Raw genomic sequence first — 27938 nt, forward strand, 5'->3', positions numbered from 1 at the left:
GAAGAATTTGAATATTGTTTTTGACTCATCTGAATGTTAGATTTGAATTTATGAGAACTTAACACTCTTTTGTATTTGTTATTAGAATTTCTTCATAGTCTCCAAATTAGACATGTGCAAACCCTAAACCATTATATAGTAAATCATTGCATCTATTATTTGTGATAGCTTGAATTTTCTGTCTTTTGTAATCTTCGAACGCTTTCGCACTACAATTACGTAATAATATATAAAGGATTTAAGTACCATGATATACTGTTGTGTACCAACAATGGATACCTGGCTCGAAGGTACTCTTTTTCTACGTACTCTCCAACTTAATTTCTTTATATTTTTCATTTCTTCTGTGTTTTTTAATCACACATTTTGCTTTGTCGTTTTAGTATCTAGATCTGGACGCTCTAAATTACCAATGACATTTTTAAACTAAAATGCTAAAAGAATAGTAAAACCTCAACTATTTCATAACTTCAGAGCAAATTTTCCCACAAATTCATTAGTTGCATGTGTGACAAGGGCCTCAAAGCACTGTGCCAAACCCTAGTTTTAACTTCTTCCGTGGATGATTCGAAACTTCCTTCCTCCCTGCCCATGTGCATCTGGTCCCGTGCACTTGACTTCTTTTAGAGAGAGTGTTGAGAATGGATCACGTGATGAGAGATGAAACTTTGCATGAACTAATAAATGAGTTGGGCTAGTCTCTGTATTGCAAACTGATTAGCCTAGACCCAGAGGATATATTACTGAAAGACCTAGACTTAGAAGCCTCTGAAAGACCTAGACTTGGAAGCCTTCCAGGAACCACAAACAAGAAAAACAGAAAGAAAATTTCCGAAATTCTCACTTTGTATTGCTTTTTCCAATTTGCACTTTGGAATGCTTTTTCCAATTGGCACTTTGGATTGCTTTTTTCCAATTCACAATTTGGATTGCTTTTTCCTACATAATATAAACGACTATGAAGTTACCCAAGATGATGAACCAAGGTAAAAATATGGCCACTGGTGCCGGCTGCCTAATTCTGAAGCCAACAAGTAGTCATCATCATCACAAGCAACCTTCTGAGGATGCTAAATTGAGCATCAACGACCATTACAGCAAAAGCCCGACGTCCTCCTCGACGAGCGCCAAATGTTGCACCAGAACTGCCGAGCTGCCCAAGAGTGCTAAAAAGCAGAGTGGTAGCAAGACAAAGAAAGGCAAAAGCTGCAACGCCTTCAGGATTGTTGGGAATACTATTACGGGTAACAAATCCGACAAGGTAGGTATCTTTGGGTTTGGCAACACTAAGTACGTCTGCAAAGGTCCGAAGACGGAGAAACGAGACAAGTCTTGTGGGGAAACCGACTCCAAGTCTTCCAGTGACGACGAAGAGTGAACTGAATGAGGCTGTACGCGGCTGTAGGGTATGGCCTGATGTTTTTATGCGTGTTGCGTATCTTGTGTAATTTGATGTGAAAAATAAAATGTTATCATGGCCAGGAGACTTTAATTTAGAGTTTTAATTCAATGCACGATAGTTGTCAGAGTTATCAAATTAGAGAGTGAAGGTGTGTAGTATACAAAGTAGTTATTACTATCATATTATCTGAGAGGTTCCAAAAATTGTACTATTTCCAGATCAATTGGGAGAGATTAAAAACATATACTAGCTACCGTCGCATAGTGCGAATCTCTATTATGATCTTCGCTTTTGCACTAAAAAAATGTTAGGAAAAAAACATTTACATACTGTACCACCTCTTTAACAAAGATGAGATCTACTTATATTGGTAGGTTATACATCTATTAGAAAAGATCGTACAATGTCGTACAGATAAATGTTGTATCCTTGACATTACTCATTTTCAAATACTCGCTACAGTCTGGAAGTTTACAACCATATGTGATCGATCAAAGGATCGAGTAAATTAGATTCAAAATTGTGAAGATTTCATACCGCGAAAAAATTAATTGTAGTAGTTTTAAGTCCGTATGAGGAATATTTAAGTGTAATACCCTTAATATTTTAAACAAACAATATTATATACACAAGGGGAGGGGTATAGGCTTAGCCTCACAATGAGCTAGCAATAATGTGGTTCAAATTTGTCTTTGGCGATAATTGAACCTAAGACCTCTCACTCATAAGTGAAAAAGAATACTACTAGACCATAGTACTTAATTTCATAAAAATGATCATTTACGCATGTTTATAACTGTGTCGGAGTTTTTTGTAGGGCTTTTTTCTAGCCTTTTTAGGGTTACTGTCACAACTTAATGAATATTAGGTATTTCTAGATCACGACTTAAACGTTTTCACTAAAAAGACCTGGCATGTTAACCATGTGGACACACCTCAGACTCGGCATATATACTACTACGGTCTATTAGTATTCATCTTCATTTATAAGTGAAAGGTCTTAAATTTGATTCTCTCCAAAAGCTAAGTTGAACCACATTATTGCTAATTTATTGTGAGGCTCAGCCCACTCTCCCACTCCATAGTGTATATAATATTGTTTGTTCAAAAAATAAATAAAACAATCGATAAATTTTGAAGTTTACTCATTTTTTTTTAAAAAAATTTGTTCTTTAAAATAAATGTTGATTAATTTTCTCTTTGTCGCATTGCATCAATAAGAATGAAATTTCTAAAATTAAGGTACTAGATTTAGTAACTGGAACAAATGTCTCATCATAGCCAACTCCAAAGGTCTAAGTATACACATTTGCAATCAGTCGAGCTTTTTACCGATCACTGGTTCTTTCGGCTTTGTGCTTTACAATATACACCCAATTGCACCCAACCGACTTCTTCCTATAGGTTGCAGTGAAACTATTCTCATGTACCATTCTTTCGGAGTACCTCCATCTCCACCTCCATTGCGCCTATCCACTTTGAATCCATCAGTACTTCTTCCACTTTTGTCGAATTTTAAGTCTAGCCATTTGATTCACCATACCTTGATACTTTGGTGATAGTCGCTAATGGATACATAGTTTACGATAGCATATATACTTGACCTTTCCTACGGGATTGGAGCGTGACAATATTATAAAGAATTTGAAAGCAGCCTTACCATTTTTCATTTCACACAAACATTTTACATACAAACGGACCTTGAAGTAGCCAGAACAGTCTGGCCTATCAACTATGTATGAATTTTTTGAAAATGCTCTTATATTGTGACATTTAGTAATAAAACTCAAATATAGAAGATGGTGTTTATAGCAAAACTTGAAAGAGAGATTACACCCTGTATAGAGTAAAATATGGTGTTTATAGCAAGTCTTCACACACACACACACACACACACACACGCACGCACACACAAGCGATTGAATTTAATAGTTATGTATATACTGAGAATAAATTTCATATTGATGAGAGTAAGAACCATGTATGTGCTTTATAAGTAAGTTGACTATTTTTTTATATTGTTAACTGGTTTTATGGTGAAACTTCAACTTTCTTTATGGTATCAGAGCTGGTTGTCCGCTTGTGAACCCTAATGGCCACACGCGTCCATATCACCCCATTTGTGTTGTTTACGTGTTTGGTTTAAAATTTGTCCCACGTGAGAGGGCGTGTTGAAAATGAATCTTATGCACCGTCCATTTTATTTTTTAACAAACGACATTATTTACACTAAGGGGGAGGGAGTGAACTTAGCCTCACAATTAATGGGCTAGCAATAATGTGGTTCAAATTCGTCTTTGGCGAGAATCGAAACTAAGACATCTCACTTACAAGTGAAGGGGAATACCACTAGACCTCTCATTTGTTTGATATATATGAATGGTTAAACTATCTCTAGATTAAATGATTTTTTGCAAAGATGATCTTTAATAGATAGTGACAAAGAGAATGAGCGCTTCCAATTATAATGCTTGTATAGTGGGAAGATGTGTTAAATCATAAGTAGGGGACAAGTACATTTCCTATTAGGGGGCCACAAATTACTATTATCCTTTTCGTTTTTGAAATATTTTAGAATGGCTAATGCCAAAACTTACCATATTTTGTATACTAGGTAAATAGGGCCACAAATTACTATTATCCTTTTCCTTTTGAGATATTTTAGAATTGCTAATACCAAAACTTACTATATTTTGTATACTAGGTTCATTTGCACAATCTTTAGGTACCACCCGTCAACACAAGTAAGTGCCGCCTTTATTAAAAATGTGATACAAATATTATATACAAAATCGGATAAGAGTAGCATTTTTGTTTTATAATTGTTTCTAATTCCTTCATATGCACAAACAAGTTCATACAATGCATTACATGCATGCATACAACGGTTATAATGTAAAACTTAGTAATAAACTCAAATATTGAGGAGATTATCACTGGATTCATAACAAAATATTTAGATTAAAAGTAAAAGCAAGATAAGTAGATTGCACCCGGTCTAGAATAAAATCTGGTGTTCATAGCAAGTCTTAATTACCTCGTATGTATACAAGCGATCGAATTGATCATAGCAATATATATTTTCCTCAAAATCCAATAAATCGGATTTAGTTTATGATATAGTATTATTACTGTAACTGCATGAGATACATTTGAACAATGTCGATGCTAAAAAATGGAAACTAGAGTTTTGGTCCTATAAATATAAACCTAGCTCTACTCCAATTCTATTCAGACTATTCTCACTTCCGATAACCAACCCACCTGAGCCTTTCATCACATACAAGAAAATGGCATCTGCATCATGCCCACGTGTTCCAATATTGCTGGTTATTCTCTTCTTCCTCATGATCAATATCACTCCATCTTTTACTCAAGACACCCAGCAGTTGATCGAGCGGATCTGCAGGTCAACGGAGCAGTACGGATTTTGCACCCAAACCTTCAAAGAAAACCTGAAATCCCCAGATGCTGATATCGTCGCCCTCACCCAAATAACCATAGAGCGGTCCGTAGACAATGCTACTCAAACACACAACTTCATCAGGCAAACGATTGATAGCACAAACGACCCAGCACTCAAAAGCGCTCTGGAAACATGCGAGTATAGTTACGGTTTAGTGATGGGGGCATTTGACTCGGCTGCCGTGGCGTTTTTCCAGAAGGATTACGACACCGTAGAGAAGTCTGAGAGCGGGACGCCGAGAGCAGAAGCCAGCTGTGAAGACTCACTGAGCAAGACGCCGCCAAATACTGTGAACCCACTGACTGACAGAAATAATCAGATGAGGATTCTGATTGCCATGTCTTTGAATGCTGTGCATGAACTAAAGTCTACCCAGCACAACTAGGGTTTTCTAGAATTTAGTTTTTCTTGTTTTCGCATTTGTTTTAATTTATAAAATGTTTGGCCACAGACTGACAGTTGTTGTCTATTTGGGCTTTATTTCATGGTCAATAAATGAAGAGCCTTTACAATGTTTTTCCTTAAGCTACTCTCAATGATTGTTAAAGAAATTAAACTATATGTATATATCTAATTAAGCATGTGCATGTGTAAGCAGAGCTAGCTAGCTGCATGCTAACAGAACACACATATTCTTTTTTGTATTATTCGATCGGGTAATGCTAGTTAATAAAGAGATCATTTATTTAAACTATATTTTGAAAATCATGCATATGACGTGATTGTTGATAATTAGACAATTACTTACGTGTTGATTAACGTGCTTATACTTTATTGGTAACACATCACATGATCTTTAAATTTGGTCTTAAAAAAATTAGTCTACCAAACATTATTCTGTTCGATCACAATAATTTTTCCCCAGTTTTCTTTATATATTGGAAAAACAAATCTGGTACTCAATTGGAATATATAGAAACACTGGATTCACTAATTATTATTATTATTATAAAAGTTATAGAAGTGCTACTAAGTACTACGGTCTAGTGATATTCATCTTCATTTGTAAGTGAGAGGTCTTAGGTTTGATTATCGCCAAATGCGAATTTGAACTATATTATTGCTAGCCCATTGTGAAGCTAAACCCACCTCCTTCCTCTTAATATAGATAATATCGATTTTTCAAAAAAAAAAAAAACATATATATAAGTTATATATAGAAGTTACTTTATGCTATAATAAAGACGATTATGCTATTTAGACAGAACATATACTAACACACTTGATACATTACAAGGTTCACAAACAATAGTAGGATTCATCTCTAGTCTGTAAACAACTGTGTTAATGAACCGGTTTGGTATATAATAAATAGCTAGTATCCTCATGATGTACCATCTATTAATTTGTTTGATGCATATGAATGGTTAAACGATCTCCAAATCGAATGATTTTTCACAAAGATAATCTTTAATAGATAATGATAAATAGAATGAACCATTAAAATTATGATGTTTGTACGGTTAAGTTGTGTTAATCAGAAGTGGAGGGACAAATACATTCCCCTATGAAAGGAATACAAATATTATCCTTTTTCTTGTTGAAATGTTTTAGAATGAGTAATGCTAAAACTTATCATATTTTGTATACCTAGAATCGTAGCACCCACCAATACAAATTGATTTCACCATTATTAAAAATAGGAAATTTTAACGAAAAACTTCTGGTACTATTCACTTTAATGAAAAACCACATTTTTACTCTAAAAAGTCAATCCTGATACTATTCATTTTACCTTTTATTTTGTCCTTATCTTTAAAACTCAAAGTTTTCAAGCCCTTTTTAGGGTAAATCTCAATTTACTACCCTCAAGTTTCGTGGTTTTCAATATTTGGTACATGAAGTTTTTTTCTTCCCAGAGTCATACCTAAAATGTTAATTTTGGGACAATCTCATACATCCATTAGTATGGCTATTAAGTCTCCCGTTAACTGATGACATGACATTCACATAGACAATGACTGGGCACCATGTGTCATTAAGGTCCCACGTGGATATTAAAAAAAAAAAAAAAATTATAGAAAAAAAAAGAGCTGTCTTCTTGCTCAAACCCCCTCCCCTCCCTCCCTTCTCCTTCCTTTCTCTCCGAGAGCACCCACCCAACCTCTGCACCTTTGACGACTCTCCTTCGTCCCTTCTTCCCCTCCCTTTGACTTGGCCATTGATTCCCTCAACTCGCCCAAGTTCCCCTTCTCATTCTCTTCTTCTAAGTGCTTATAGCGTCGCCCACAATAACAATCGTGCTAAGGGTTAGGGTTTTCAATTTTTTACTCTGATTCTTCCAACAAGTCTCTTTCCAATTCTTAATTTTATAAGGTTAGGGTTTTCGTTTCGGGCTTTCTCTCCGTTAGCGATTTTCCCGACTCTCAGGTGAGTAATTCACTGTTTCGAATTTGAATTTTGCTTTTAAATTATTAAATCTCTATATTTTCATATGGTTCTTCACATTGTTACCAAATCTAAGTGGAAATCCCTAATTCAATTGCTAAATTTTGGTGAAGTTTCTTTGTGTGTTTTAATTTGGTTACTGAGTTTTGTGATCAGAGCTTTGATTTGTTATTTGAATTTCACTTTCTGTTTGTTTATCTGAATTCAGAAACTCCATTTGGCTAGTTGAATTTCATTAGGGATATGTTCCTCTTTCTGTTTCCATCTTGTCTCTCTCCTTAGTTCTCTCCTGCCTGTTTCTCGCTATTCTGAGCGGTCGTTGGAAGCCCAAATGAGGAGGCTATAGTCAATTTGTTTCTTTGAAGCTTGCCAAAATAGCTCAGGTAATAGCTCTCAAACTGATTAGGGTTTGATGTTGTGTGCCTTTACCAAGAGAGGGGAAGAAGGGACAAAGAAGAGTCGGAGAAAGGGAACTCGGGCGAGTTGAGGGAATTGATGGCCGAGTCAAAGGGAGGGGAAGAAGCGACGAAGGAGAGTCGTTAAAATGCAGAGGTTGGGTAGGTGCTCTCGGAGAGAAGGGACGGATAAGGGAGGGAGGGTCGGGGGTTTAAGGAAGAAGACAACTTTTCTTTTTCTTTTTCTTTATTTTTTTGTAATTTTTTTAATTTTAAAATTTTAATATCCATGTGGGACCCTTATTGACACGAGGCGCACAATCATTGTCCATGTGAGCGCCACGTCATTAGTTAATGGGAGACTTAATAGCCAGACTAACAGATGTATGAGATTGTCTCAAAATTAACACTTTAGGTATGACTCTGGGACAAAAAAAACTTCATGTACAAAATGTTGAAAACCACGAAACTTGAGGGTAATAAACTGATATTTACCCCCCTTTTTATTAGTTTTCCTTTAAAAATATGGGTTAATCTTAGTTTACAACTCTTAAGTTTCTCAATTTTCAACATTTAGTACATCAAGTTTTTTTTCATCTCAGAGTGATACCCAAAGTTAAAAATTTTAGGACAGTTTCGTACATCCGTTAAGGTTGCCGTTAAGTCAGCCGTTAAGTTAAGACGTGGCGCCTATATGGACAATGATTGGGCACCACATGTTAATATGAACCCACATAAATATTAATATATTAAAATATTAAAAAAAATTGAAATTTAAAATTAAAAAAACCCAACAGTTAAAATTTTAAAAATTAAAAAATAAGAAAACTAAAACCCTAAAAATGTTTCCCAGATTCCATGATTTGCTTTCAATTCCTCCCTACTCTCTCTCCCTATCAATGTTTTGCAGATCCCTCGCCACCTCTCTCTCTCGCTCCTCCCCTCCTCCTTCGTCCTAAAACTCTCCCTCTTCTGCCCCTACCAAAAAACCACACTCTCACTTCTCTCCAACACCAGATCGGGCTCTTGCAGCTCTCACCCAAAATCTCTTGGCGAGGGCGATATACAACAATGGTAAGGGCTTAACGGCGGCCGACGAACGCAAGGACTTCACGTGCAGCAAGCCACATGGAGCTGCAGTACAATAAAAGGGGCGGGTTATAGATTCAACAGATCCGGGTTGATTGTGCATTGCAGGTGAGTCGATTGGATCTCGATTCCGTCAAGTCTGACCCATTTACCCAACCTCAAGGTCCTCATACGGTCGCCGTCGAATCTTAGACGAACAATTGGAAAGGCCGTCGAATCTTGGACAAACAATTGGAAAGAAAAAAAAGATGATATTTAAATCATAGAGGAGAAATTCGGTGGTATTTTGGGGAAGCATGGTGACAATGGTAGTCGGTCGACAGAAAAGAGGACTGGTGGCTGCGATTTTGGGGAAGGGATGGAGGATTGGGTGGGGGTTGATCTAGGAGAGCTAGATTTTTTAATTTTTTGTTTATTTTTTATTTTTAATATTCACGTGGGTCTCACGTGAAAATCTAGTCATCGTCCACATAGGCATAACAGATGTTTATACGAAATACTTAACAAATGTATGAAAGTGTTCCAATGATTTGACTTTAGGTACTAAACTGGGATGAAAAAAACTTCATATATGAAATGTTGAAAATCAATAAACTTCAGGATAATAAACTGAAATTAATCCTAAAAATATATATGGTAGAAATTTTATATACAAAATCTATCTGATAAGAATAGCATATTTTTATTTTATAATTGTTTCTAATTTCTTCATATGCACAAACAAGTTCATACAACGCATTACACGCATGCATACAACGGATTATAATGTAAAATTTAGTAATAAAACTCAAATATAGAGGGGATCATCATTGGATTAATAATAAAATATTCAGATTAAAAGTTATAAGTAAAACCAAGACAAGTATATATATATATATTGCACCCGGTACAGAATAAAATCTGGTGTTTAGAGCAAGTGTTTACCTTGTGTGTATAGATATATATACAGGCATCGGATTGATCATAGTAATGTATGTAGGCATATATTTTCCTCAAAACCCAACAAATCGGGTTTAGGTATGATATAGTATTATTACTATAACTGCATGAGATACATATGAACAATGTTGATACTGAAAAAATGGAAACTAGGGTCTTGATCCTATAAATACAAACCTCTACTTCAATTCTATTCAGATTATTCTCACTTCCAATAGCCAGCACACTTGAAGCCTTTGATCAAAGACATGAAAATGGCTTCTGCTTCATTCCCAGGTGTTCCAGTATTACTCGTTCTCTTCTTCCTCGAGATCAATATCACTCCATCGTTGACTCAAGACACCGAACAACTGATCGAGCGTATCTGCAGGCAAATGGAGCAGTATGGATTTTGCAGCCAAACCTTTAAAGAAAACCTGAAGTCTCCTAATGCTGATATCGTGGGCCTCACCCAGATTACCGTAGAGCGTGCTTTAGACAATGCCACCCAAACACACGACTTTATTAGGCAACTGCTTGAAAGCACAACCGACCCAGCACTCAAAAGCGCTCTGGAAACATGCGAGTATAGTTACCGTTTGGTGATGGAGGCGTTTCAATCAGCTGCGGTGGCGTTTTTCCAGAAGGATTACGACAGCGTAGAGAAGTCTGAGAGTGGGACGCCGAGAGCAGAAGCTAGCTGTGTAGACTCACTGAGCAAGATGCCGCCAAATACTGCGAACCCACTGACTGAGAGAAATAATCAGATGAGGATTCTACTTGCCATGGCTTTGGTTTCAGTGCATGAACTAAAGTCTATCCAGAACAACGAGAAATTTTTTATTACGACGGAAACACAAATGGTACATCACGTATTTTTATGTAAGTAGTGAGAAATTTTATTTTTTAAGTTATAACTTTTTAACACACAAATCTCACAATTTGTATAATAACACGTGATGTACCACTTCGTACGCTGGTCACATTGAAAAATCTCTTCAGAACAACTAAGGTTTTCTAGAAGCAATCATTTATTGGTTTTCCTGATTTTATTTTTGTTATTGCTTTTATTAAGTGCTGTTGTCTATTCATGACCTTTGATCGATGATGGATAAATAAAATTACAATGTTTTCATCGAGCTCCTCTACTGAATGATTGGAAGACACTGAACATTGTCCTCTGTTAATTATTGGATTATTTTAGTTATATTAATTGAATAATATGTACATTTTTTTTTTCAAAATAATAGGTAAGCACATAATTACGAGCCATACATATTTTGGATCTATTAGAATAAGTTTTAAAAGTAATCACTATGATACTATCGTATATGGCAAATGAGTTACACTACATAAAAATAAAAAATAAAAAATAAAAATCTTTCCTATACGAAAGGATTTCATGGAACAAAATAAGGTTTTGTCACTTAATGTTTTGTCCAAAGGAAATTCGTCGGGCAATATAATAAGGCAAAGGTCGTCGCACAAACATTTGCCCGATGAATATTAAAACTCTTCTGTCAAATGCCGGCCGAAATTACCAATGACTATTTTGTCGAGCCAAGTGCATTGACCAACTTGACCCGACAAACTTAACTTGGCCAACGATAGCATTTCATTACCGAACATAGTTTTTTACGCGACGAAAGTACCTGTCGGGCAAACTTTTTAATTTTTAAAATTTGTAATTTAAATTAATTAATTAATTAATTTAGATTATATTAATTTCAAAAGAAATAACAATATAAAAAATAAAAAAAACTATTTAACTAACCTAAAACTAAAATAGTCGCACACATGTATGTGAAATATTCTAAACTAACTAACTACTCCTTAGGTGGCTGGTGGGATGGCGATAGAAGGTCGTTCGGAGGATTGTGGAGGCGAATGCTAGAGGCTATCATTATTTGCACCATTTATCACATGTACAATCGAAAGTTATCATCCTAATGGTGCGCAGCTTCTTCCTAAGCTTCTTCTTGTTGTCGCACAACTTCTTCTAGCTGAAGCATGGCCTCTAACTCCATCTCCAGTTATTGTAGTATGGAAGACATGGCTTGCCCTGCTTGCAAGCTGAGAGCTATATGAAGAATATCCCCTAAGTCCTGAACCCAACACTCTCCAAAATCGTAGATCTCTCGACCTTTCTGTCGCCTACCCTCATCCATCAGTAATTGTAGAGACAATTGTTCTAAAAATCTCCAGGCGCTAGGTGGTTGGCCACCACCGCGATTAATCCCTAGGGGGTTTGAAAATTAAGAAATGACGCCTAGACTTGCCTAGGTGCCCTCCTAGATCCTCCTAGGTCGCGATTTTCACTTAGACATAAAATAGATAACTTTCAATTTGCATTTTATGTTTTCAATAAATTGTAATAGACTTGTTGGATACTTGGATGACAACTTATTGTATGCTTGTTCCATGTATTTTCAATATGTTCTAATACTTTATAATTTATATGTCATTCTATTTTGCAATTTATGTATCTCAATACAATTTGGTAGTTTTTTAAGTATAAGTAGATATTTGTTTATATGTTATATAACAAATTTAATTAAAATTAAAGAAAAACGTCTAGGCCCCTGTCTCCCACCCGACTAACGCCTTCTAGAACCTTAGTAGAGACACATCTGATCAAGTGTCAACTGTTGGGATAGGTCCGTGAGGCCCGTACAGTCCACCCTCTTAGAACCTTATTCATTTTTTTCATTTTTTTTTAAAAGGGAAAAAAAAAACAACTGGTGGCTTTGCTGCTGCAAGACTCATAAAGACATTTCAGCCTCCCTCTAGTCACCATCTGGTGATTTAGTAAAGCCATAAATCAAACCGAGAACGTTCTATGTAAAAACTGAAAACTGCTTGTATACAAGTCGGTTTAGGATTTGACCCAAAAAATGTGGGTGTAGGATGTTACACATATATTATTAATGAACTTTGGATTCAGTTGAACCGATGAAACTGTGAAACAGCTGCAAATTCTTGATTCATTAACCTTTCCCATTTATTAAGCAAAGGTAACGTATACATATGTGACCATATTTAAGTTACCAACCCCAAAACAAATTCCCATTGAAGGGCCACAAAAAAATGGTTTCATATAGGTCTGCAATATCTGCTCCACTTGTAGTTGTTGCTTCTCTTCTCATCCACACCTCTAATGGAGTCTCCATTAAGATCTTGACCAAAATTTGTTCAAGGCTTACCCCAAATCCAGATCAATGCGTTACAATTTTACAATCTGATTTGCGGACCGCGTCGGCCAACCTCCCCGAACTCTCACTGATTTCTTTAGACCTAACAGGGAGGCAAGCTAACCACAACCTGAAGACTTTCAGAAAGCTTAGCAAAAATGCCACTCGTGAACCTAAATTGAAAAATGACTTTGATGCATGTGTTAGAGTGTACAAGGACATAAAGCTCAAAATTAAAGCAGCATATTTGTTGTCAAAGAAAGGACAATACAGAAATGTTTCAGATTTGTCTCAAGCAAAGGAATTAGCATTTAGCTGTGGAAGGGATATCAACTCACTACTTGTTAATGAACTTGGATCTTCTATGGTTTTAAGGTTGTATACTTCCATTAGTGTAAGATATATTGCTCGCACAAATGCCTAGACTTTTTAGTCGTAGTTTGGATAAAAGCAAGTGTAACTTTTTTACTTGCTTCAACAGAAAAACTACATAAATAACTACTTACGAAAAGTTCTTATTTTTGTTGTAGGCCTAAATTTAACTTGAGGAGAGACGGTGCGGCGGCAGATAGACAGACAAGAGGTGTGGGAAATTTGTGTCTATTCCACTAATCTTATGTCTTTATTTTAGGGAATTGTTATTGGCACTTCAAAATTCTTATTCTACACTTGAAACTTTTATATTTAGAAAGAAAAATACACTTGTTAGGAGTGTAGAATGAGATTTTTAGAGTGTCAATAACACTTTCCTTATTTTATAGTAAACATAACGGACTTACTTGCGCTGTAAGTAAGAAAAAAGTCAAAGATTTCATAGTCACGTATAAATCCTATACAATCTACTAAAATTTACACAATCACACATATCTATAATTCTAACTACAAGAGTATTCTCGTTTGTACAATGTACCCAAATCAGACAAAGCTGACGTACTGATCAGTAATACCATTTTTAGTTGCCAGCCACTTACAAATTTTTATATTTCGCAATAGGTCAGTCCAGATATTTCACTGCATTGCAATTTACATTCTAAACTTTTGTAGATTTAAACATTGAGTTACAGTTTTTGTTCTACAATTGTGTAGATTCAGACGTTACATTCCAGTTTTATTTTACTGTATTCAAATTAGTCATATCTAATACTAGAATTTAGTATGATTTTCAGACTTCTTTGTACTATATTCTTATTCATTTCCTTTGAGTGGGCTTCATGTTCTACGAGGTTTTATTATATACAATATTCAACTTAGTCACATCTAATACTTCAATGAGAGATGACAATTGAATTGTAAGGAAAAGAAATACATATGGCTGAATACATAATATTTTGTTAAACGAGAGTTTACAATGTATAGACACACATGCCTTATTTCATAAGGAAATTAATTACAAAAAGTTACAATTAAATACAAATCCTACTCCTACCTAAAATAAGACTCCTAAAATATTTGCAATTTAAGACTCAATTCAATACAAGGTTAGGTCAACACTAAAGGGTGGGAGACTTAAGGGTTGTTTCAAGTGCTTTTAAAATAACTGAATCACTTTTGATGAAAGTATTTTTGGATTCATCCCATAAGAAAGGGGACACCCTAGGCCAAATCAACAAAAAGAAAAAGTGTTTTGGGGATATTTCATTGTGTTGCAGTTTTTGTTCTAAAATTGATTTAGATATTCCGTTACAGTTTCTGTTGTATAATTGTTTATAGATTCAAGCATTGCGTTGTAATTTTGTTCTATTTATTCAAATTAGTCATATCTGATTCTTGAATTTTAATATGATTTTCGGACTTCTTCGTATTCTCATTCATTTCCTTTGAGTGGCCACTACATCATGTTTTACGAAGTTTTATTTTATATATTCAAATTAGTCACATCTAATACTCAAATGAGAGATGACCTTGGGTTATAAGGTTGGGTCAACATTAAGGGATGGGAGACTTAGGAATCGTCTTAAATCGCTTTTAAAATCATCAAAAGCATTTTTGGTGAAAGTGATTTTCGGTTTGTCCCCTAAGAAGGGGATACCCGAGGGCAGATAAACAAAAAAAATTGTTTTTGGGTTTCAAAATCATTTAAAGTTAACTTCCTTCACTAGTTATGTGCTTCTTGCAGGAAGTACTTTAAGTGCTTTTTAAGAATTTGTTTGTATTTTTACTAAGGATTGGTTCCAAAAATACTATCATAAAAAATTAAAAAAATTCAATCATATTGAAAGAACATTCAAACACACACTTAGACTAAGGGCTAGTTCAGGATTGCTGTGTTTTTCTAAAAAAAAATTGGTTCTAATGTCCTTTAAGAATAATTAGTTGTAAAGTAAAGTAGATGAACTTTTGGTTAAGTGTTTTTTGAAAAGTGTTGTGATTAGTTTATTCTCTAAGAGATAAAATGCGAGTGGAAGGGTAGATTGTTGGAATGTAACCCTTCAGCTGAAGATTGACGGCAGAGATCATCTCACAAATGTTTTCCATTTCAGTTTGAATGTCAGCCATTGGATCATAGTCCACATGGTTACTCAATGATGTATCTAGTTTTAAGTAATAGAATAAGACATGTGGCATCATCTCATAGGATGATACCAATGAATGGTTGAGATTGTATTGTGTGTTGGAGTGTGAAAGATCTCCCTTCCTTCCACATACAACAGTAACAAATGTATGCGTGCTTTAGAGTGAAATAGTAGTGAAGCATTTTTCCTTCATCTTCCTCTCGACCATTTTCTGATTCTTTGCACAGATCCTCCATTGAAATACATATCAAAACCACACAAACACTAACATGGCCTCAGAGCCAGGTTTCATCGTCTAATCTGGGCGTGAAATTTGTGAGTTCGTGAGTTCGATTGAGTTACATCCTTGAGTTCAAATCGAATCTGGAAATTTACGATTTCTCGAATCCAAGTCTAATATGGCTGGATCCGGCAATGTCGAGCTTAGAGCTCCAATTTTCAATGGAGAGAATTATGAATTCTGGAGTATTCGAATGAAAACCATTCTGAAATCTCATGGTTTATGGGAGTTGGTTGAAAATGGGTTTGAATCTTCAGATCCGAAGTCTAAAGAAGCTACGGTTGATGAGACGAAGAAGGAGACGTCAGGTGAAACGTCGTTCAGTGAGATTCTGATAAAGGATGCTCGTGCGCTTGGAATGATTCAAAGTGCAGTCTCGGACCAGATCTTTCCCAGAATCGTGAATGAAGAGACATCCAAAGGAGCTTGGGATGTTCTAAAGGGTGAATTTCGAGGTGATAAACAAGTAAGAAATGTAAAATTACAAGGGTTACGTAGAGATTTTGAATATACTCGTATGAAGGATAGTGAATCATTATCTGTATATCTCTCTCGATTGTTTGATATCATTAATCAAATGAAAAGCTATGGAGAAGAATTATCTAGGGAGAGAATAGTGCAGAAATTACTGATTAGTCTTCCTAAAACATATGATGCAATCTGTTCTGTAATTGAGCACTCTAGAGATCTTGAGACTATTGAGGTTCAAGAGGTTGTGGCTTCTCTAAAAGGATTTGAGCAAAGACTTGATTTACATGCTGAGTCTTCTACTGAGAAAGCATTTGCAAGTTTAACTGTTGCAACTAAGGGTGCTAGAACTGGAGGATTTTCTGGGAATCAAAGGTCTCAAGAGAATTGGAAATCAAGAGGAAAAGGTTGGGATCATAAATCAAACTTTGTCCAGAGGCAGAATAACATTCAAAGAGGTTGGGATCACAAACCCAATTATGCTCAGAGACAAAACAACACTCAAAGAAATTGGGATCATAGGCCTAATTATACTCAGAAACAAAACAATTCTCAAGGTGATTGCAAATGGTGTGACAGGTTACATTATGAGAAGTGTTGGTATTAAGGTAAACCAAAATGCACAGGCTGTGGGAAACCGGGTCATTCTGTAAAGGATTGTCATGAGAACAAGGGAATGCAGAAGGTTAATTATGCAAGGCAGATGGGAGAAATAGGATCATTATTTTATGCTTGTAATGCAGTGACAGATGTGAAGGTAAATAATTCATGGTATATAGACAGTGGCTGTAGCAATCACATGACAGGTGATGAGAGATTGTTGGTTAATGTTCAGAGAAATTTGACCTCTAAAGTAAAGATGGGCACTGGAGAAATTGTGCAGGTGGCAGGAAAGGGAACTTTGGTGATTGAGACTAAACTGGGAAGAAAACATATACAATAAGTGATGCTTGTTCCTGGACTTGAGGAAAATCTTCTTAGTGTAGGACAGATGATGGAACATGGCTATTATCTGCTGTTTGGAGGTGATGTAGTGAATGTCTTTGATTGTTGGTCACTTGACAACTTGGTAGTAAGAGTACATATGACTGCAAATAGATGCTTTCCTTTGACAATGATGCCTGTAACTCAGTGTGCTCTAAAAGCAAGTGTCACACACTGCTCTCAGATATGGCATAAAAGATTGGGTCATTTGCATGAAGGAGGTCTGAAATTACTTGAAGAACAGAAGTTGGTGTATGGACTGCCTAAGTTAGAGATGTCCACAAATGTGTGTGAAGGGTGTATGCTAGGCAAACAACACAGAGACTCATTTCCTTCTAAATCGGCCTGGAGAGCTAAGGATCCACTGGAGGTGGTTCACACAGATATTTGTGGTCCAATGCAAGTTGAATCTCATTCTGGAAACCAGTACTTCTTGTTGTTCACAGATGATTGCACAAGGATGTCATGGGTGTATTTTCTAAGAAATAAGTTTGATGCATTTGGATGTTTTAAGAAATTTAAGGCAATGACTGATCTACAATGTGGATATAAGGTGAAATGCCTCAGAAGTGATAGAGGAAGAGAATTCATTTCTGCAGAATTTACTGGATATTGCAGTGATTTAGGAATCCAGAGAAAATTAACTATGGCTTACACTCCTCAACAAAATGGAGTGTCAGAAAGGAAGAATATGACTGTGGTGGAAATGGCAAAGTCAATGCTACATGAGAAGGGCCTTCTATACATGTTCTAGGCAGAAGCAATCAATACTGTAGTTTATTTGCTTAACAGATGTCCATCCAAATCTTTGAGAAAGACAACACCATTTGAGGCATATAGTGGAAGAAAACCTGGAATAGCTCATTTGAAGATATTTGGATCACTTTGCTATGTTCACATACCTTCTAATCTTAGACACAAGTTAGAAGAGAACAGTCACAAATGTATCTTTGTTGGTTATGGTGCAAGTGAGAAAGGCTACAGAGTGTTTGATCCAATTTCAAGAAAGATTGTTCTTTCAAGAGATGTCATATTTGATGAAAGTGCTTCTTGGGACTGGAATTGCAATGCAGATGCTGGAATGACATTTCCAGTCAGTAATGAACATAAGAATGCTAATGAAAACTGTGAGATTGGTGAAAATTCTCACTCTGGGGAATATACTGTTTCTCAAAGTGAGAATGTGTCTCATAGATCTCAAGCACATGATGATACACCTAAGAAATGGAAAAGTATAAATGAGATCATGGCTCAATGCAACATGTGTGCTATTGAACCTGAAAATTATGATGATGTAGCTAAGGATGAGTCATGGAGGAGTGCAATGAGAGCTGAATTGAATATGATAGAGAAGAACAACACATGGCAGCTTGTTGAGAGACCATATGACAAGCCTGTTATTGGTGTTAAATGGGTCTATAAGACCAAACTTAACCTGAATGGTACTGTGCAGAAGAACAAAGCTCGACTGGTGGCTAAAGGCTATTCACAAAAGCCTGAAATTGACTATAATGAAACCTTTGCCCCTGTGGCAAGGTTGGACACGATTAGAACCTTGATTGCCCTTGCTACATAGAAGAAATGGAACTTGTATCAATTAGATGTGAAGTCTACATTCCTCAATGGAGTATTAAAGGAAGAAGTGTATGTCGAGCAACCTCAAGGTTTTGTGAAGGAAAGTGAAGAAACAAAGGTGTACAAGCTGAACAAGGCTCTCTATGGTTTGAAACAGGCACCAAGGGCCTGGTATGATGAGATTAATGCATATTTCAATAGTGCAGGATTTGAGAAAAGTTCAAGTGAAGCAACCTTGTATGTTAAGACAAGGAATGACTCTGGTATCATTATTGTCTCCTTATATGTAGATGACAAATGCTTGAAGAGTTTAGAAATGACATGATGAAACACTATGAGATGACTGATTTGGGTTTATTACATCATTTCCTTGGAATGAGTGTGCTCCAAACTGAGAATAGTATTTTTATACACCAAAAGAAATATGCACAGAAGCTAATTGAGAAGTTTGGCTTGAAATACTGTAAACCTGTTGCTACTCCACTTGCTATGAATGAGAAATTGAACAAAATCGATGGGAGTGAAGCTGCAGATGAAGGAGAATATAGGCAGCTTGTTGGAAGTTTGCTATATTTGACTGCAACTAGACCTGATGTGATGTTTGCAGCAAGTCTATTGTCACGATTCATGCACAATCCCACCAAGAAACATATGGGAACATCCAAAAGGGTACTGAGGTACATCCAGGGAACAGTTGACTTTGGAATTATTTTCGACAGAGGCAAAGCAACTACTCTAATTGGTTACTGTGACGGTGACTGGGCTGGAAGTGAGGATGATATGAGAAGCACTTCAGGGTATGCATTTACACTAGGGTCTGGTATGTTCTCATGGGCTTCAATCAAACAAAACACTGTGGCATTGTCTACTGCAGAAGCAAAATATGTTAGTGTTGCATAAGCTACATCACAAGCAAATTGGCTGAGATTTGTCCTAGAAGACTTTGGAGAAGAACAAGTGGAAGGAACTCAGATCATGTGTGATAACACATCAGCCATTGTTATGGCAAAGAATCCAGTCTTTCATCAAAAGACAAGACACATCAACAGGAAGTTTCACTTCATCCGAGAAGCAATTCAAGCCAGAGAAATTGAGTTGGTGTACTGCAGGACAGAGGAGCATATTGCAGATATTCTTACTAAGGCTTTGCCTAAAGACCGATTTGTGTATCTAAGGGAGCTACTTGGAGTTAAATCAGCTAAAGGGTTAGAAGGGAGTGTTGGAATGTAACCCTTCAGCTGAAGATTGACAACAGAGATCATCTCACAAATGTTTTCCATTTCAGTTTGAATGTCAGCCATTGGATCATAGTCCACATGGTTACTCAATGATGTATCTAGTTTTAAGTAATAGAATAAGACATGTGGCATCATCTCATAGGATGATACCAATGAATGGTTGAGATTGTATTGTGTGTTGGAGTGTGAAGGATCTCCCTTCCTTCCACATACAACGGTAACAAATGTATGCGTACTTTAGAGTGAAATAGTAGTGAAACATTTTTCCTTCATCTTCCTCTCGACCATTTTCTGATTCTTTGCACAGATCCTCCATTGAAATACATATCAAAACCACACAAACACTAACATAGATATGTCAGTTTCAAAAACTTAATGAAGGGAATACAACAATTGAAAATATTTATTAAATACTCAACTCAGCTTTTTATTAAAGTAGCTTTTAAAAGCAGCTTATCCAGAGGCTATTGCTTTTAAAGTAAGCATGATATTTTACTTTAAATAAACACTTTTTTACTACTTAATTTTAAGGTAAAGCGGTTTTTAGTATTAAAAAAAAAAAAAAAAACCAAACGGGGCATGAGGCACAAACAAGCATTTTATAATCAGTATCGAGAAAAATCGGGTCTATACATAGCAATTCCTTATTTCATATATGCAAAATAGGCAATATATTTTACTGAGAAATTGAGAATCCAATCCAATCGGATTTAGGTATGATATACTACTATAAATGAATGATATTGAATAAAACAATAAATATGCTGAAAAAGGAAAATTAGGGTTTTGACTCAATTGATTGATATACCTAAACCCTAAAACACCAGTCCTATAAATACACTCCTCTCCTTCGATTCTAATCTCACTTCAATATTCAACCTTGTTGAAGTCTTAAACCAAGAAAAAAAAATGGCTTCTGCTAATAAGTTTCACTCATGCCCACGTGTTCCGATGCTACTGGTTCTCTTCTTCCTCGTGATCAATATCACTCCATCCTCGAGCCAAGACACCCAGCAACTGATCGAACATATTTGCAGGCAGATGGAGGAGTACGGATTTTGCAGCCAAACCTTCAAGGAGAACTTGAAATCTCCAAACTCCGATATCGTCGCCCTCACCCAAATAACCATAGAGCGTGCCACAGACAATGCCACCAAAACGCACGACTTTATCAGGCAACTGCTTGACAACACAACCGACATAGCATTCAAAAACGCCCTCACTGCATGTGAGCATGGTTACCTTGTAGTGATGGAATCGTTCGATTCGGCTGCAGTGGCGTTTTTCCAGAAGGATTACGACAGTGTGGAGACGGCTGAGAGGGTGACGCCGAGAGCAGAAGCCAGCTGCGAAGATTCGCTTAGCACACCGCCTAATACTCAGAATCCGTTGAATGATAGAAATAGGCAGATGAGGATTTTGATTGCTATGGCTTTGGTTTCTGTGCATGAACTAATTCAAGCATAGCTAGAGGCCTCTATGATAATGCTTCTAAACCCGAAACCCTAGCTAGCGCTTGGTTATAGAAAGAAGAATATAGTGATTTTGGTTTCTTGTTTTTTCTTATTTCGGTTTTTTTTTTTCTTATTTAAATTGTTTGGCCGTGGTTATGTATGTGATTGACGCAAAGATAGCAAGAAAATAGATTATAATAAAGGGATATGAGACTTGAATTATTCTCACCTATGATATGATTGAATGATATTAAATATGATGAAAGTTGAGTTTCATTATAAAAATAATTATCAATATGAGAAGTAATTAAACCTTTTTTAAGTTCTTGCAAGATTTACCTTCACATCCTCACACGCGGCAAATGTCCAAGCTAAACACGTGAACAACACAAATTGAGAAACTTGGAGCAGGTGTGGTTGTTGGGTTTCACAAGACCAACCAACTCTGATACCATGAAAAACGTTGGTGTTCCACCATAAACCAATTGCAATATGAAGAGTGGCCCATTATCTTCCAAGTCCTTACAAGATTTCTCCCTTTCCTTTACCCTCAATGAGTCAAATGATACGATAAAATGATTTTCTCAAGAAATTAAGCAAAGCGTTTGGTTTTCATTTAAAAAATTTGAAAACTGAAAATCAAAAAGTGAAAAACTCAAGAAAGCAGTTTACAATTTTTTTTATCGTAGTTACTTACTGGAGGAACTCAAGGAAAAGGAGAACGCTTCTGTCGACTTCTAAGCGTCCAGCAAGAAACTGGAGGAACTCGGCAATGGAGTTTTCGGGGAAGGGCCTACTGAGGCGGAGATGGAAGAGCTTGTATGCTGCAAGCATTACTTCGAGTTCAAACTTTCGTCTCAAAGAGAAGATTTTAGATTTCACTCTGACCTAGCTAAGAATTTTCTCTAGAATGTCATCTCATAAGTATTATAAACTTGGTTAACTTTTTAAATCCGTCCGCCTTTTATGGCGAGTATCTTATCCAACCTATTCCTCTGTAACAAATGCAGCATTTATACATTATTTTTCTTGTACAGCCCACCTGAATGCATCATCAAAATCCCAATGTAGCCTGAACGCAGAAACACATAACTGCCGTTGTATTCTTAACAGGAAATGAATACGTGGACATTTGGGAATGAAGGTTGAGTTAGTCGATGCTTATATCTGATTGATTACGCACACCAAAGTCGAGGTGAGCTCAAACCGTACAAAACATATTGATTGCAAACTACAGATACCATACAAGTTCTCAGGCAGATCATCGGGCCACCAGCCACACAAGAACAAATTCAAAGGCAAATTATCGGGCCGACAATGCAACACGATCCTTCTGTACTGCCTGTGTTAAGTTGATATCAAAGAGCTCGCATCGTATAGGCATCTCCATCTCGTAGAAGGGATTCTTCAAGACGTAATCCGTGTACAGCTCATAGATAATTTTCAAGAGACCTTCCATGTGCTCTGTCCCAGGCTCGTGAGGCTGCTCTTTTTCTTCAAACATGGACTGATCAGAATGTGATGTTGGAGGGAGACGCTTTGCTGGTGATAGCAGCTGTTCAGAATAACTTGGAGGTAAATTATGGACTTCTTGATCATATATTAACTGATATACGAAGACTGTTACAATCTATTCAGCAGTGGAAGACCAACTTTGTGCGACGTGAAGCCAATGCAGTGGCTCACAGGTTAGCTCGACGAGGTCTCTCCTTGCCACAGCCAGTTTCTTGGTTTGAGGAACCTCCCGATAATATTTCGGATCTTATTTTGGAGGATAATTTTAATTCTTGTTTTAGTTGGTGCGGCACACTCTTTTTCTCTTCATTTGGGGTTTCACCTAGGAAGGTTTTTATTGAGGCCCGTTGTTAGCACCATTTTCCCATTGTTTGCACCATTTCCTATTGTTTGTATGTTGTTCTCTTTATGAAATGAATATCGTACTTGATCTCAAAAAAATAGTCATGATATTTTACTTTTATCAAACACTTTTTACTACTTAAAATAAGGTAAAGCGGTTTTTAGTATTAAAAAAAAAAAAAACCAAACGGCACATAAGGCACAAACAAGCATATTATAATCAGTGTCGAGAAAAATCTGGTATATATATAGCAAGTTCTTAATTCATATATGCAAAATAGGCAATATATTTTAATGAGAAATTGAGAATCCAATCCAATCGGATTTAGGTATGATATACTACTATAAATGAATGATATTGAATAAAACACCTGTCCTATAAATACCCACTCCTCTCCTTCGATTCTAATCTCACTTCAATATTCAACCTTGTTTAAGTCTTGAACCAAGAAAAAAAATGGCTTCTGCTAATAAGTTTCACTCATGCCCACGTGTTCCGATGCTACTGGTTCTCTTCTTCCTCGTGACCAATATCACTCCATCCTCGAGCCAAGACACCCAGCAACTGATCGAACATATTTGCAGGCAGATGGAGGAGTACGGATTTTGCAGCCAAACCTTCAAGGAGAACTTGAAATCTCCAAACTCCGATATCGTCGCCCTCACCCAAATAACCATAGAGCGTGCCACAGACAATGCCACCAAAACGCACGACTTTATCAGGCAACTGCTTGACAACACAACCGACATAGCTTTCAAAAACGCCCTCACTGCATGTGAGCATGGTTACCTTGTAGTGATGGAATCGTTCGATTCGGCTGCAGTGTCGTTTTTCCAGAAGGATTACGACAGTGTGGAGAAGGCTGAGAGGGTGACGCCGAGAGCAGAAGCCAGCTGCGAAGATTCGCTTAGCACACCGCCTAATACTCAGAATCCGTTGAATGATAGAAATAGGCAGATGAGGATTTTGATTGCTATGGCTTTGGTTTCTGTGCATGAACTAATTCAAGCATAACTAGAGCCCTCTATGATAATGCTTCTAAACACGAAGCCCTAGCTAGCGCTTGGTTATAGAAAGAAAAATATAGTAATTTTGGTTTCTTGTTTTTTCTTATTTCGTTTTTTTTTTCTTATTTAAATTGTTTGGCCGTAGTTATGCATGTGATTGACGCAAAGATAGCAAGAAAATAGATTATAATAAAGGGATATGAGACTTGTATTATTCTCACCTATGATATGATTGAATGATGTTAAATATGATGAAAGTTGAGTTTCATTATAAAAACAATTGGCAATACGAAGAGTAATTAAACCTTTTTTAAGCTCTTGCAAGATTTAGCTTCACATCCTCACACGCTTTACTCTGTGCGGTAAATTTTCAAGCCAAACACATGGACAACACGAATTGGGCGACTTGGAGCACATGTAGTTGTTGGGTTTCACAAGACCAACCAGCTCTGATACTATGAAAAACGTTGATGTTCCACCATAAACCAATTACAATATGAAGAGTGACCCATCATCTTCTAAGTCCTTACAAGATTTCTCCATTTCTTTTACCCTCAATGAGTCAAATGATATGATAAAATGATATTCTCAAGAAATTAAGCAAAGTGTTTGGTTTTCATTTAAAAAAAATTGTAAACTGAAAATCAAAAAGTGAAAAACTCAAGAAAGCAGTTTTCAATTTTTTTTATCGTAGTTACTTACTGGAGGAACTCAAGGAAAAGGAGAACGCTTCTGTCGACTTTTAAGTGTCCAGCAAGAAACTGGAGGAACTCGGCAATGGAATTTTCGGGGAAGGGCCTACTAAGGCGGAGATGGAAGAGCTTGTATGCTGCAAGCATTACTTCGAGTTCAAACTTTCGTCTCAAAGAGAAGATTTTAGATTTCACGCTGAGCTAGCTAAGAATTTTCTGTACAATGTCATCTCTTAAGTAGTATAAACTTGATTAACTTTTTAAATCCGTCCGCCTTTTATGGCAAATATCTTATCCAAGCTAATCCTCTCTAACAAATGCAGCATTTATACATTATTTTTCTTGTACAGCCCACCTGAATGCATCATCAAAATCCCAATTTAACCAGAACGCAGAAACACATAACTGCCGTTGTATTCTTGACTGGAAATGAATACGTAGACATTTGGGATTGAAAGTTGAGTTAGTCGATGCTTATATCTGATTGATTACGCACACCAAAGTCGAGGTGAGCTCAAACCGTACAAAACACATTGATTGTAAACTACAGATACCATACAAGTTCTTATGCAGATCATCCGGCCAACAGCCACACGAACAAATTCTAAGGCAAATTATCGGGCCCACAATGCAACACGATCCTTCTGTACTGCCTGTGTTAAGTTGATATCAAAGAGCTCGCATCGTATAGGCATCTCCATCTCGTAGAAGGGATTCTTCAAGACGTAATCCGTGTACAGCTCATAGATATGTTTCAAGAGACCTTCCATGTGCTGTGTCCCAGACTCAGAGACAACAAAGAATTTTGTCCCTGCAAATAGTGAAATTATATCATCACTTTCACAATCCAAGACATCGTAAAAATTTCCGCTAAAATTTTTTTCCCAGGATAAATTGAACAGCCACAGGAAAAAATAAATTGAGACAAACATCCTGTTCGATAAGAAAGTCCCAATTCAAAAGGAAAAAACGCCAAGCCTAAAATAACAGACTCAATTACTCTAAAAAGAGAAACAATAAAACTTGTCAACACTGAAACAAACAGTAACTTCGTGCTGAACAATTTCTAAAAGGCAGATGGACCTGAGTTGAATCCTAGATACTAAACCAACTCATTCGCGTTGCAAAATTCAAGTATAGCAGTTGTCAAGACGTGTAATATGTACAGTAAGCTTGTATCATTAGAGACACTATTTGCTTAAGAATAAAAACAAACGAGTAAAATGGTATCCTAGCAGAAAGTACAGAACTCAGAAAATCCAATATTCGCTACAATAATATGACGCAAGTCATAGCGGATTGCTGGATATAGAAACTAGAAGGAGCAAAACAAAAGGTTTCACCCTTTCCATAACCAGAACAAAGAAGATCCTAATTATGTGGAAATTGATAACATCACACAAGATCATGTAGAGGAAAACTCTTGTCCATAGCCCATCTTCAAAATACAGAACCACAAGATAGATGTTGCCGTTGACACCAAATGGCTTACAAGAAAGCACCACCATTAGTTGTGTCAGTTAACAGATCAACTCACTCAATCCCAATATTTAGCAGTCGCCTCACTTGCGAAACTCTCGTTGTGTACCCATCTTCCCAATTACAGAACCACAAGACATAAGTTGCCTAAATGTTACACTAAATGGATTATAAGAACACTGCCATTCAACTTGCTCGATGACAATATTTAGCGTTCACCTCAGTTATGAATTTATCCCCCCACCCCCCGTAATAACTATCATCCGCTAGATTACAACGTAAAGTGGTCCTAAACTACTGCAATGCACAACATAACTCACAAGTAGGACTAGCAATAGATAGATAGCCAATTTATTCGCAATAAAACTTGTTTATCCTTCGAACACAACTTAAGCTCACCCAATTCAAAGCCTTACTAACTTTACCATCTACATTCTACACAAAACTTACAATCTGCAAATTCGAAATCAATTAAATTTAAGTGAGACTTCAATTGAAAATTGGTTGTAAAGACAAATCTTTCTAGCTCGCTGACCACAGAATTCACCAAATTTTGCCAATGTGACCGAAACCCATTAAATTACACTAAAAATTCTAAAAACAGCGAAAAAGGTTAAAAATTTGAAACGTACCAGTGAGTGATTGGAAGCAATTAAGATCGAAGGTGTCAGCTTGGAGGAGTTCGATTCCGAAACAGCCCGATACCGGCGACAGCTGCTGAGAAATGGCGTGCATCGAGTGCCACAAGCTCGCAACCCTCAAGGTATCGTTAGTGTCCATCCTTCCCGCCGACCCGTAATCCTAAATTTGTTCCAAAAAAACCAATCAAAATTCGTTTACTTTATGTTTGGTTGCTGAGAAAACAGAGGAAAATAAATGAGAAAATTGAAATCTCTAGGGTTTTGTTACCTTGTAATAGATCAAGCCGCCTGATTTGTTGATGATGTAGAGACTGTAAATTGCTGCCATTTCCAAGGGCTATTTCGGAATCCAAAACAAGTATACAGAAAGAAGAAGACGAAGAAGAGGCAAACTGATTACAAGGGGGAGAAAAACACCTTCAGTCCAGATTCAGGAGTACAGGAGAGAGACTTGTGCGCGTGGCATCACCAACCAATACCGTGATGCCATGTGTAGGAGTTAAAACTAAGAGGATTTCTGAGGTTGTCCAATCACATTCATTCATTATATATCGTGCAGCCAGTTTTTTGTTTGCTATTGTTCGTATTCAATTTTAAATAAAAAAATTTATAATAATTTTTTATCACACGATGTACGATGAACGAATGTGATTAAAAGATCCTCAATATCCTCACAAAGAGAAAATAAACTCAAATATGTTATATGGTCTTGTACATCGTATTTAATTTTGTTTGTTTCAGTTTGATTTATTCAATTTAATAACAAGAAATTTGTATTTAAAAACTTCATATACAAGAAATAAAAAAATGTGTGAAGTTAAAATATGTGTGCGAGAGTCATTGCCTTAAATGTTTTCATTATTGGTTAAATTATTAAAAGGGTTTCGATTAATCTCAATT

The 27938-nt window shown here is 36.4% G+C and overlaps 6 protein-coding genes across 6 annotated transcripts; 5 read left to right on the forward strand and 1 right to left on the reverse strand.

The window, feature by feature from the left end:
• Positions 1-4692: 4692 nt before the first annotated feature.
• LOC137745507 (cell wall / vacuolar inhibitor of fructosidase 2-like) lies at positions 4693-5253 on the forward strand. The gene has a single exon (XM_068485470.1). It carries the CDS (start codon positions 4693-4695, stop codon positions 5251-5253), a length of 561 nt encoding a protein of 186 aa, XP_068341571.1.
• A 4680-nt stretch (positions 5254-9933) lies between these two features.
• LOC137745508 (putative invertase inhibitor) lies at positions 9934-11552 on the forward strand. Its single transcript, XM_068485472.1, has 2 exons — positions 9934-10521; positions 11496-11552. Exons 1-2 carry the CDS (start codon positions 9934-9936, stop codon positions 11550-11552), a joined length of 645 nt encoding a protein of 214 aa, XP_068341573.1.
• Positions 11553-19008: 7456 nt separating this feature from the next.
• On the forward strand, positions 19009-19569 carry LOC137745509 (uncharacterized mitochondrial protein AtMg00810-like). Its single transcript, XM_068485473.1, has one exon. The coding sequence runs from the start codon at positions 19009-19011 to the stop codon at positions 19567-19569; it is 561 nt and encodes a 186-aa protein (XP_068341574.1).
• Positions 19570-20816: 1247 nt separating this feature from the next.
• LOC137745511 (cell wall / vacuolar inhibitor of fructosidase 2-like) lies at positions 20817-21374 on the forward strand. The gene has a single exon (XM_068485475.1). The coding sequence runs from the start codon at positions 20817-20819 to the stop codon at positions 21372-21374; it is 558 nt and encodes a 185-aa protein (XP_068341576.1).
• A 2301-nt stretch (positions 21375-23675) lies between these two features.
• Positions 23676-24233, forward strand: LOC137745512 (cell wall / vacuolar inhibitor of fructosidase 2-like). Its single transcript, XM_068485476.1, has one exon. It carries the CDS (start codon positions 23676-23678, stop codon positions 24231-24233), a length of 558 nt encoding a protein of 185 aa, XP_068341577.1.
• A 1136-nt stretch (positions 24234-25369) lies between these two features.
• Positions 25370-27459, reverse strand: LOC137745282 (uncharacterized). The gene is made up of 3 exons (XM_068485212.1): positions 27307-27459; positions 27030-27198; positions 25370-25729 (listed from the first exon to the last, which is right to left on the reverse strand). The coding sequence occupies exons 1-3, from the start codon at positions 27364-27366 to the stop codon at positions 25533-25535; spliced, it is 426 nt and encodes a 141-aa protein (XP_068341313.1). The 5' UTR covers positions 27367-27459; the 3' UTR covers positions 25370-25532.
• Positions 27460-27938: the final 479 nt, after the last annotated feature.

Source organism: Pyrus communis, chromosome 9 (genome assembly GCF_963583255.1).
Source record: "Pyrus communis chromosome 9, drPyrComm1.1, whole genome shotgun sequence".
NCBI lineage: Eukaryota > Viridiplantae > Streptophyta > Magnoliopsida > Rosales > Rosaceae > Pyrus > Pyrus communis.